Source organism: Parasteatoda tepidariorum, chromosome 2, assembly GCF_982258835.1.
Source record: "Parasteatoda tepidariorum strain Cologne lab strain chromosome 2, Ptep-v5.0, whole genome shotgun sequence".
NCBI classification, from domain to species: Eukaryota; Metazoa; Arthropoda; class Arachnida; order Araneae; family Theridiidae; genus Parasteatoda; species Parasteatoda tepidariorum.
The window spans coordinates 60,267,804-60,281,062 of record NC_141756.1 but is presented as its reverse complement, the minus strand read 5'-3'; the positions used below and the strand labels follow the sequence as shown (position 1 = coordinate 60,281,062).

Genomic DNA, 13,259 nt, shown 5'->3' with positions numbered 1-13,259 from the left:
AATCCTAGGTTTATACCTCAAATTAAAAATATCTGTGTTCCATTAAAATTTTATTTATTTAAAAAAAGGGGGGCCCCCCGAAGGTAGTGACATAAATTTTTTAATGTTTGTAATGTATCATAGTCTCCGATTACCCCCAGATGGAACCGTCTCATTTCATTGTAAAGAAACAAGCTCAGGATTCTCATTGATTTAACGTTCTAGTAAGTTAAAATGTTAAATCACTATATATTTAATTTTTGGTGTAACTGTATTTTATTTTGAAGGCATGTTTAAATACAATTAAATTAAAATTAATAAATCAAAATAATCTAAAATATAAACAATCAACGTCCCCCCCCCCCAGCGGACCGCGGTAAATTTATCAAACGTTGACAGGTCCGCGGTGATAAAAAGGTTGGGGAACACTGCTAATTGCCCTAAAAGGTTATCGCACCATTTATGTAACACCTTGTTATATATAAGGTTTTTAAGCTGCTATATTTCGATGAAAGATAGATTGAAAGTGTCATTTAAAAAAGAGAGAAACCGATTGCAAATTTGAAATCATCGATACAAATTATTCAAGATTCGTTACAAAAAATCTCATGCAACAGAATTTTTCCCCCCAGTGTTATCCATCAAATTTTACTGAATTTAAAATTGCTGTAAATCAGTGCTTCCTTTATCAAATAATGTTCAAGTCTCAATGTTTTATTAAAAATAAAAAGTTTAAACTGTAGTAGAAAATAGAAAACGATAACCGAAATATTCTGAATTCATACAACAGTGTTTCCCAAACTTATGGCTTTTGTTTACCCTTTCTAAATTTTTCGTTTGGCTGTCTACCACTATAATAAAAAAAATGAATGTATTTTTTAAAAATATGTTTATTTTTCTTTTCAGTACAAAGTTTTGTTAAGAAATTTACTTGCATCAGTATGAAGGATGACATTGTTTTTGCCGTGATAAAGAAAATTGTACAAAAATTAAAAATCACAACTGGCTGTTGACACCGCTAATTATTAACTGTTAACTCTGCAAAAAATAGCCAATAGAAAAATACGTATCCTAAATTTTCATGGCTAGCTTTGCTTTTAAATAAAATTTTTTGATATTTTCGTTTGTTGCAAGATATTTCGCATAAGAACGCGTACCCCCGCTAAACTGTTCCCGTACCCCTGGGGGTACGCGTACCACACTTAGGGAAGCACTGTCATACAAAGTCATTTATTTGCCCGAAGTAATGTTGCTTTTCTTACAGAAAAAAGTTATTTTTGAATAAATATCTCCCAATAAAATTAGAAGCATTCAGACACTTCTTGGATAGTATATGATATTATTCTTCAGCCATTTTATAGAATTACAGCAATTTTATAAGTTACTTTTATGCAGAATGTGAGAGTATAGTTTCTCTATGTGAATTTTTTTAACATTGGAAGAAAACTGTGAAAACTTTTTGAATCACTTTAAAAAAAACATAATTACTTACAAGGAGTTTGTTCATCCTTGGCATCTGTATCCGTACTATCGCCCGAAAAAGATTTACCCTCTTTATCTTTGGAGGATGCTTTTGCCTGAAAAATATCAAGGATTATATATATTCGTAGAGACTTTTACCTGAAAATATCATACTTCATTCCTGTCTTATTATCAGGAGCTAATTTATTGAAATGACATAAATTTATCTCACTTACTTGTGGCTTAGGAGCTTTATCAGGCAACAAAGTAATTTTACCAATATTTTTGTGATCATGCATTTTTTGCATAGCTTCGGCTACCTATTAAAGTAAAAAACAAGAAAAACTCTTATCTTTCATTTTATTTGAAGTCTTAATAAACATTAATTAAGTTCATTTCACATCATTTTATCTTTGATAATTTAAACTTTAACAATTTTTTACGTTAAAAAATAAAAGTTTTTGACGTCTATTTCTCTCAAGAACTAAACAACAGGCTTATTTCAAATTTTAAACTTATACCCATAAGACTGCTAAACATTTAGAGAAAAGATGTTTTGATTCTGACAACTTAGTTTAATTTACAAATATTGTTAATTAATTATCTTCATTGTTCAATTTGACTTCAATATCAATTTTATCTAGATGCATAAAAATCTCATTGTCAGAGGGAAGATAATTTAAAGTGTTTTTTACTCAGATTGTATAATTTCGTTGTTTTATAAATTGACTCAATTTGTAATTAATTTAAATTTATGTTTAACAGTTATTAGATACTTATTATATGTATATAAAGATAAATAGTTACATCTAACTATTACTGATGGTATTTATCATTAACTTTTAAGTAGTAATTTAATTTGAAATTAATTACTATTCAAACTTATTATTTTAGAGACGGAATGTCCATTAGGTGCGATTTATTTAGGTTCCACTAATTTTTATAGAAATTTTTATTTATAGACTAAATGTAGTTAATTTGATAATTTCTTTTAATGGTATGTGTTTTTTTTGTCTAAATATAAAAGAAGATCTACTAAAATATCTTCTTTGTAATCCATTGGATACTTGAAAAATCAATGGTTAATAAACCTAAAAGTGATATTTAATGGTCTCCTTAAAAGGAATTAAGAATTAATTTTTTTAAATACATTGTAAAAATAAGCTTATTACCTTATATTTGAATAATAGTGTGCTAATGATATTTAATAATTATAATAATTAAACTTGGAAGTGCTTATTACTCACGTCTTCAAAGGCCCATCCCGAATCAGTTATGACTTTAATTTTCTGGTTTTCCCAAAGCTTGAATACTTTGTCGACCACATCTCGAACATAGTCATGGCACCCTTGTTGATATAGTAAGTGGCGTAGATGAAAACCTGCTAGAATTTTGTTTTCATCGATGAGCTTTATTGGACTCACTTTATCAACTTGCCACCACTAGAAATGAAGTAGTTATAGTAAAAGATTAGTATCAAAAGCATGGTCTTTAGACATTACAATAATAGTTGAACAGTAAAAGACAGTTCATGTACAGAATATAGAACATATTAGAGTGAAACAGGTATGTTAAAAGAAAATCTTATTTATAATTATAATACAAATTTATTAAATTTTTCTAATTAAATTATGCTATTAAAGAAATCAAAATACTCACTGATTTTGCAAAGCTGAAAAAACTTTTCGTTTCTCCAGATACAATACTTGATGTCCCTATAAATGAATATAAAAATTACTTTTCTAGAAAAAATGTCTGGAAAAATTGATGTCTTGCACCAACCACAGTGCTCAGTGGCGAACAAATCATGGGTTACAATCACCTAGTCATCGTACTAACCGTGAGAGGTCTTTGTGGTTTTCCTCTCCATGTTATTTAAATACGAGTTAGCCCCATCAAAAATTCCTCCTTGAAGGTTATTTTGTCCCAATGTTTAATGCAAAAGTTCCTTTGTCTTCTGGGTTGGGTTCAAAAGGATACGGAGACGAACATTGATAGCTGTAAACTCATAATTATGTCGACTTTTCGACGCCGTTTATATAATAAGATAAAACATTGCTATCTAAACATGCGGTGAATCTTAATTAATCTATACCCAGTAGGAAAGTGAAAAAAAGGCGTGCTAATAGGTCTAATTGCAATAATTTAGTTTTGCTTCGTACCTTAATATATTTTTGATCAGCTGAGCCATTTGCAGGATAAGATTGAATTGCGTTATTGAAGCCTTTTCGTTAATTTTTATTTATTATATAAGAACTGAGTAATTAAATTTCTTGCTAAGAGATTTTGATTATCTTTGATTATCTTCTATCTATTATCATGCTACATGATAATACATGATAATCTCAGTATTACAGTGAAATTAGTCAATAAAACTAATAATAAATGATCTTACCATATAAAATATAGCGGCCTAATGGTTTCAGTAGGCTGTATCCTTTATTGACATCTTCGCAAACACAGTCTAAAACTAAGTCAACTCCATTTGGCAACAACCTATAAGAATGTTGGAAAAACATTGATTTAATTTATGATAAAACTTAATAAAACTAATGAGAAATCATAAAACACAGAAATATACAAATTCTTGTAAATCTAATTCACTTATAAAAATCACACAAGCATTATTTTATTTTATGCTGTAATTTGAAAATAATGTTAGAAAAACATTGTTCTATGTTCTAGCAAAAATTAATGAAGTTCATGGGAAATCGTAAAACAAAGTGCACTAACATCCTATCAAAAATATAGCAAACTGTCATCATTTGATTCGCAATAACCGAGAGATGAATATTTTCGTACAGAAATGCATTTCGTTGTAAGAAATAACATAAATCAAGGATAAAAATATTGTTTCATTCTGATCTTTGAATTGAAAAATTTTTAACTTCTTTATTAATTTATTTTCAAATAGGTGAGTAAATATGAATTTCATTAACGTTTAATGTCATAAAGAAATTCCATGATTTATATGTTTGCTTAAAAGGAATCTTGAAGTAGTAAAAATTGTTTTAGAATATTTTGTACGGTGTTCAAAAATAAATAAAGAAAGAATAAAAATCGATAACACTCACCAAGTCTTTTGATCTTATGATCGGATTTTAACTTTTATTTCTCAAGAATTATTCAAATGATTTCCCTCAAATTCTGTATTTTATCACTTAAAATTAGAAACTTTAAAATGATCGAAATATCTCCATAGCTTAAAATCCAAAATTTTTTTCGTCTGAACAATACATTAAAAAATAATAAAGTATTATTAAGGATTATTTTTTACATGAAAATGTGTTTGGAAATCGGCAGAATTTTAATATTTATTTTATCCAATCCTGTCGAAAAAAGCATGTTTATTCAGAGAAAATACGGGGTTTTGTCACATTTCGTGACTTAAAATAACGTCTTCACTAATTAGCATATTTAAGGTTCAGACCTCAAACCATTGAGATTGAGTTTTATAGTAATTGAAAATCCGATTAATAAATCATAAGTTATTCAGACTGCTTATTTTTATTTATTTATTTATTTGCACAAATTTTGAAACAGGGGAAGGCGTTCTCTAAGGTTTCACCTCTAAAGGGTATTTCTCGTAATAGTTCTACACACAATATAAATACAATAAGATAATTAGAAATTAAATAATTACTTTTTAGTTTCTTGCACATAATCTTGACTATGATCAAATAAATGAGTAAAATATTCTGCTATTGCTTCATGCTTATGTTTGGAGGCTGTTCCGATGAGAGTCACATCAGATACAGATTTGCAAAGATTCGCAACAGCGAGACCCTTAAAAGAAAAGAGATTAAGAATATTTAGCAAAGCTTACTAGATGATCGAGCTGTTAATCGAGTTACGACATGTATTTCGACAAGCAAAAAAATATATATTTATGAATTAAATCTGTTATTCCAGTAATGTTTTTTTTAATGCCCTTTCTTTTCTTTATTCACTCGCTGTATCAAGAATCATTAATAGGAACATTTGCTCGAGAGCATTCCACCAAACACATTTCTTAAGAATTTATATATTTTTTCTAATGCCCACCTGGAGAATGACCTTTCGTAATACAGGCATCTGAAGAGCAGATTTGTTGGCCACTCTTTCAGGGGCACCATGTCAGGTGGGCCACTGTAAGGACAAATAATACAGAGAAGGAAGGAACATCCGTGCCTTGCCCGGGATTCTGACCCAGAACCTTTCTGATGAAGGCTAGTTCCCTAACCCCTACAGCGGCCGATCGGCTATACCAGTAATGTTGCATACTTGAATTCAATTAAGAAAATACGAAATCATCAGTCGAATATAGCAGATAGCTTTCGATTCGAAAGAGATTTTGTGTGAAATTAAGATATGTGAGAAAAGCCATGAAACTCTTCTTAAGGGCCAGGTCTCTTGAAATCACTGAATTAATGGTGTAAATTTATAAGTCTTTATACAATTAGTAACGTTCTTAACATAAATGAGTTTTTAAATAAAATGGAATGTTTACGAACATGTTTTATTAACAGCCAAATATTATTTTTTGAAATTAATTTTCTCCAACTCAATGGGTTTATGCAAAGTGTTTATATCAGTCCTATTGTTTCAGATATGTAGGAAAAAACTGAAACTTTCCATCAGGCTTAAAATTATTAACTAAGCATAAACGAAAAATAAGAGATTAACTCTTGGGCACGAAACACTAATGAAATGTGATTAACTAAAACGAAGTATCTGCACTAAATACAGAAAAAGAGTTTGATAAGAGTGGAAAAATAATTTCTTATTCGTTGATTTACAAAGACGAAATTCATTTTATTTATTCAAGAATTGTCAAACCCTATCGGAACCTTGTAATTTTGTACCCAACTGAAAAGACTAAAGAGATAACGAATCATGCACTGAGTCAAACTAACCACTGTGGAGGAATTTTTGACTAAAATTAACCAGCTTCGTTACGTGGTGAAGATAGCTATAAAGGCCTGTCACGGTGAGCTTAAGAAGAAGAGGAGTTTTCTTTAACATTGAGTTCGGTGTTGGAATTTATCAATATACGAATAAACTAGTCATTCTCGAAGTTTAAACATGGGTCCCTTCATCAAGAACCTTGCATATTCTAAATTATTTCGGTTCAGTTGCTAACAAATCTCAATTATCGAGATGTTTTTTTTAAAAATAATTCTACTTTTCTTTTCATGATCTGAAATGACTGTTGCTCATTCTTTTATACATACTTTTGGCACATACCCTGAGAAAAATTACGGTTAATACTACCAGAATAAGGTAACGCGGGTAATAAAGGCGCTGTTTACCGTGTTTCTAGCTCTATGGGAACACCAAAATTCTCGGAAATTTTTACCGAAGCTCTTTGATAATGATTTTGGTAAAATTACTAATAAAATACGGTTTTATAAAATGTGATAAAATTTGATGATTTTATCATCATGCTTTTGAGCATGGCATAAAAACCACTTATTCGGTTATAAATTTGTTTTTCAGTTTTGTATTTTTTTATGTGTGGTAAAAGCAATAATTTTAAAAGCCAAAATTTCCAGTAAACAGATACTATATGAAGGGAAAAATTACCAAATGAATGGTTTTAATACCATATATCTTGGTTTTTATGAGCAGAATTATGTTTCCCCCCCCCCCTCTTTCTTTAACCAGAAATGTTATTACCAAACTCCACAGTAATTTTATTAGAATTCTTTTCGCTACGTTCAACGCAAAGCTACTTTTGTTTTTAAACGAAAGCTACAAGAATTTTTACTTGCCACACTCCCGCCTGCTGAGTGTAGTATGACTTTCTGCCCTTTTTGTAAATTTCCAATATCAAATACTAGACAATAGGCAACCACATAATTCATGAGGATTGACACGGCTTCTTGAGCACCCATACCTGGAGGCAAAGCGTACACATATTTTGCCTGAGCACACACAAGTTCTGCCCATGCTTTGTATTCCGTTAAAGCTGCAACGGTATCTCCTACCTGTGAATGAAAAGCACAGAATTATCTAAGAAATGCCTTAAATAATTGCATTAAATAATCCAACCTTAAATAATTGCATTAAATAATCCAACCTTAAATAATTGTATTAAATAATCCAACCTTAAATAATTGCATTAAATAATCCAACCTTAAATAATTGCATTAAATAATCCAACCTAAAATAATTGTATTAAATAATCCAACCTTAAATAAGTTTCATAAAGAATAAAAAGTATAGTTAAAATTTAAAATGGATTCAAACGGGACCCCACTCTCAACTTTTCAAAGAATCGTACTTTTTTGTTTTGTATTTTTTGGAAGATTATTGTCTATTAAAAACCCATTGAAAAAGAATATTTTCCGAGATACACTGTTTACGGTATGAAGTATCGACACTTTGGCTGCATCATCTGTAAAATCCCTTTTACAGTAAAATCTATTTTTACATAGCCTTAAATCCATCCCAATTAAATGATGATGTTATTACTTTTAACTTTTGGAAAATTTGCCTCTGATTAACTTCGCATTTTATATTTCTGCAAATGTCAAATGTGAATAACATTATATCACTATTTTAAAAAATAATGAATGTAACTATTTTCTTTTTAATTGCTTTTAAACCAGGGACTTTTGACGATTTTTTTTTAACTTTTCGATGAATTCGGTTAACGCTAACAAGGGAATGAGACTAATTGCTATGTTCATTAACCCATATAAAATAAATCTTCTAATAGCCGATTTTTACTTATTTTTAATACTTTTATTTATTTTTTTGTTTCTGTTGTAATTCAAAGAAAATGAGTTGAAATTTGGAAATTAATTGCAACAAAATTTTTTCGAAAAAATTCCTAAAGCATTTTGAGGAAAAGATTTTCTAATAATGTATTATTGAATAAAACTTGAATAATTCGGATTTTAAAAATACTTCTGATATCATTAAACAGTAAAATAAAGAAGTTGGACTCCTTCAGTTATCATGGTATTTTGAAATTATTGAATCCTTTGCAGGTTGAATCCTGTAATGTCTTCGTTTTTTATTTACCATTTATTGCAAATAATGCAAAATCATTTCTTTCAAGCAGATATCACAATTTAGATAAACCTAGTCTATAACTTACTCCGAAATTATAAAGTTCTATAACAGCTAGGAATTATTTACCTTTTATAGACATGTTGTTCCTCGACAAAAAAGTGAATAAAAAATAAATAAATTAAAAATAAATAAATTAAAATAAATGAGAAAATCGAAAAAACAATCAAATAGGTTAATTTATGAACTGTCAAATGATAATTCATTTAATTTGTACTACTGTAAAGATAATTTTTGTCAGCTAACGTTCTACAAGCACAGAAGGCCCGATCATTCCATTTTTTTTACAAATTGCAATCACAAACTTTTTCATTTATTGAGATATTTTATTATTAAATTTGTTTCGTTGAACATCAATTAACTTTCACGGTAATACTGTTCAGCTATACGTCTAAGGAAAATTTGCAATAGACTTTTTGATATTTTTTTTCAGTGGGAGTCAATATTTCTAATGCTATAATGAAACAGAATATGTTACATGTTAGTACATGTAACATATTAACATATACATGTTAGTTAAAAGAAGAATGTCAATATTTGAAGATGAACTATAACGGAGGTTAATTAAATTGTCAATTTTCAATCATGATATTTTTTTCCTTCATTTTTTTGTATACTAATATAATATCTAATGTCTAGAATACATTGTACGAGATATAATAGAATTATACTCGAATAGCAGAATTATACGAGGACGAAGTTTAATCTACTTTTCTGTTCTAGAAATATTTGTTTTCATAACAAAATATTTTTACAAAAAGGTTTAAATTGCATATTTCGGTATCTATAACTAAGCAACAAATATTTAGAGGTGAAAAAGATATAGAGTGAGTATGGCGTGTTCCGAATCTAGTTTTCGATGGCATTTGCTGAGTAAATTTGTATTCAGCAATTGTACTTTAATAAAATTATTCCATCTAAAGAAATTTTTTAAAAAATTTAAGACAAATATAACCGAAATGAAGACGCACACAAAAAGTTTTTCGCTTGAAATCCAACATAATTCGCTAGCGTCATTTTTTGTACCTTCCTTGTAAACCTCTCTACCTTTTCCAAGTGTTAAATAATTATTTTTTAATTTCATTAGTTTTTATTTAAAAAAAAATTTTTAGGAAAAATGCTTTAAAATTAAATTACTATTTTAAATTGCCGAAATCAAATTCCTCAAAATGAGCTTATTTTTGAATAAAATAACGAATTAAAAAGCATAAAAAAAAACCTAACTTGAAAATATGTTTCTTAAGAGCATTTTAGGCAAATCCGTTTAAACAACTCTTTACTCTCTTAACATTTTCTTAACGAGGTAAACTGTCGAAATTGAAAGTTATAATCTGACGATCTTCATAAGTCAAAGAAAAAAAAACTGAACAATATAGTTCTTTTTCGTGACTTTTTTTCTTGCAGAAATTATGAAAGAGATTTAGATGTATCTCAGAGTAAAAAAAAAGCAAAGCAAAATTTTAATTCCTCTTTTCTATTAATTAATACGTTTATCACAACTTGTATTATTAATAACAGTATTATACAATATTAAATGCTCTTGAACAATTTCATATGGAAGTAAATCTTATAATTTAATACTGAAAAAAGCCACATAATTTTTTTGTATTTTTAATAAAATAAAATCAATAAAAGAATGTCAATCGGTGAAACGTAGAATTTCTAAACTATGAATTTCAAGAAATAAACTATTAAAATTTGAGAAAATCTCACATTTTCAGTTTTTGTCCAGAAAAATTAAAAAAAAAAATATCCCAACAAATTACTATTCAAAAATGAATATATTAAAGTAAATTTTATAATTTAATACTGAAAAGAGCCACATCATTTTTTTAAACTTTTAATGAAATAAAATCACATAAAAATCAACTTACATCAATAAAAAAGTGTCAACCGATGAAATGTAAAATTTTTACTCTATGTATTGAACTATTAAAATTTGAAAAAATCTCACATTTTCAGTTGTTGCCCAGAAAAAAATTTTAAAAAATCGTCCTAACAAATTCATATTTAAAAAATTAATATATTAAAGTAAATTTTATAATTTAATACTGAAAAAAGCCACATAATTTTTTAATATCTTTAATGAAATAAAGTCGATAAACGAATGTCAATCGGTGAAGTGTAAAATTTCTAAACTATGAATTTCAAGAAATTAAACCATTAAAATTTGAGAAAATCTCAAATTTTTAGTTGTTCTCCAGAAAAATTTTTAAAAAAAAATATCCTAAAAAATGAATATTCAGAAAAAGGAAATGTTAAAATTTAAATTATGACATTGATAAAATTTTTCTCGACATAAAAAGGAAAAAAAATCGATAGAAAAAATTTTTTTTGCAAAAAAATTTCTTGATATCCTTATGAAATAGGAACTACTATAAAAAAAAACTATGAAGCAATAGAAAAAAGCAATTTTCTGGACAAATAATTAAAAGTATATTTTCGTTATTGTTTTTAACGTTTCAATTTTATCATTTTTACCGTCAACTAAAGAGGCATATAAACAAATAAAAAAATACATTATGAAAATGACTTAAAAATTTTTACAAAATATTTTGTGACTTGATCATAAATTGTAAGACATGCTTGTGTCTCTCAGCACCAAAAATTAAGGCAACTACTTTACACAAAGTACGCACACTCTATACCAAGAGCCAAAAATAGCTTCTGGTGTAGTCAAACACCAAAAATTTTCACTTATTCTAGTTGGTGAAAAGTAGCTGCCATCATCTCGGTATTCCGTAAAATTACCATTTATAAAAACAATAAAATTTGATACACATGCGAATCAGTAAATCTATTTTTAAGAAACAATTTAAAGGAAGAAGTTGTGTAGTTAGCTGAAGTAGTTTAGGAAACATACACGTGCTTATTCTTAAAATATAATTAATTTTTAAATCAATTATATGCATAGCAAGCTAAGAATAAAATTAAGTGGAATTTGAATCAGGCTTTGGAAATAAAATTTTATAAGACTATTTAATTCAATTGGCATACATTTAAAATATGATTATCTTTATAACACAACCAAAAACATGCTTACATTTAATTATGGGGAGCTTCTGTTTCGATAGATGTATAGCAATGAAAAAATAACAAACTCACGCTATTCCTTATTCAATGGTAAACTGTTTACAAAAAAATGCTAACATTGGCATGTTTGGGAAGAGAAAACAGTTCTCGAATGGTGTAAACACGCTTGAGCGTTATCTTCGTGTGATCATCTTACATTGTTGTTAGATTAAACTACACCCTTTAAGGCAGTGTTCCCCAACCCCCGGTCTAAGGACCGGTACAGGTCCGTGGATCAAATGGTACCGGGCCGCCCATTTCATTGAAACTGAATTTAAATTTCTAGGTTTATACGCCAAATTAAAAATTTCTGGCAAGGAATGGATCTGCGACCCATTTGTCAACAAATCGGGCGAATCTAGCATGTCTGTGCAAGAAAAAGATCAACTGCTGGAGATTGCTAATGATGGCGGCCTTACAACTACGTTCGAGACACAACTCTGTCGTTGTTCTGGATTAAAGTCATGGCAGAATACCCGGAGATTGCCAACACAGCACTTAAATCCCTATTGCCATTTCCGACAACCTATCTGTGTGAAGCGGGGTTTTCTGGAGTAACAGTAACAGTAACTTTGGCACAAGTAATAGAATTTCTTTTGATATTCAACAAGAACTACAGCACACATCAATTCAAATTTCCTGGATTAAAGCACACAGCAATAGAGTAGGTAATGAAAAAGCAGATGATTTAGCTAAACAATCTACGAGACAACCGAAAAATTATGTATACCCACTTCCAGTTTCATATCTTAAACGACGTATTAAAGATTCTCTTCTAACAAAATGGCAATCTCAATGGAATAATTCAGACAGAGGCAGACGTCTATTCAAAATTATTAACAATGTTACTTTTTTCAAAACAATTCCCCCAAAACAAGTCATCTGGTTCTTGACGGGTCATGGACCATTTCCAACCTTCTTTAATTACCTGCATATAACAGATACTGATCTTTGCACCTGCGGCCAACAAGGTTTGCCTGAACATTATCTCACTAGTTGTTCCTACACTGTCTCCTGGCATAGTCGTCAACCTAGCCCAACAAATTTAGAAATTTGGCAGAAAACTTTTATTACAAACAATACTTTAAATAAAAGATTAATAACAGTAATGAACTTCTTAGCGGATAATGACTATCTATTGAAATTTTAATAACTTCCCATTTCACATGTATAATATTTTTTTTGTCTAATTTCTTCTTAAATCCCACACTTTCAGTAAAATCTGTTCTTTTTTTTTTTAAATTTCTAAATTTTTTTTTTAAATATTATGTTATTTAGGCTGGAGTGGAGCTGGACCAGCGGCCAAGTCCTGGGCTATATGGTTAAGGGTTTTCATAACCTAGGTACATGCTCAGGGCTTGGAGGAAAGAAAAAAAAGTAACAGTAACCAAAACAAAGCAACGGAATGAACTGAACATAAGCAACACACTTCGGGTGTCATTGTCTCCGATTAACCCCCAGATGGAACAGTCCAGATGAAACAAGCTTAGGGTTCTCATTGATTTAACGTTCCAGTAAGTTAAAATGTTAAATCACTTTATATTTATTTTTTGGTGTAACTGTATTTTAGTTTGAAGGCATATTTAAATTCAATTAGATTAAAAATAATGAATCAAAATAATCTAAAAAGTAAATAATCAACGTCGTCGTCCCCAGCGGGCCGCGGTAAAATTATCCAACGTTGAAAG

The 13,259-nt window shown here is 29.0% G+C and overlaps 1 protein-coding gene across 1 annotated transcript; it reads right to left on the bottom strand.

Moving 5' to 3' along the window:
- Positions 1 to 1,463: 1,463 nt before the first annotated feature.
- On the bottom strand, positions 1,464 to 12,592 carry LOC147815800 (putative NADPH-dependent quinone oxidoreductase VAT1L). The gene is made up of 8 exons (XM_087155205.1): positions 12,500 to 12,592; positions 7,194 to 7,409; positions 5,084 to 5,226; positions 3,836 to 3,936; positions 3,100 to 3,155; positions 2,688 to 2,882; positions 1,677 to 1,760; positions 1,464 to 1,556 (listed from the first exon to the last, which is right to left on the bottom strand). Exons 1-8 carry the CDS (start codon positions 12,590 to 12,592, stop codon positions 1,464 to 1,466), a joined length of 981 nt encoding a protein of 326 aa, XP_087011331.1.
- Between the last annotated feature and the right edge of the window lie 667 nt (positions 12,593 to 13,259).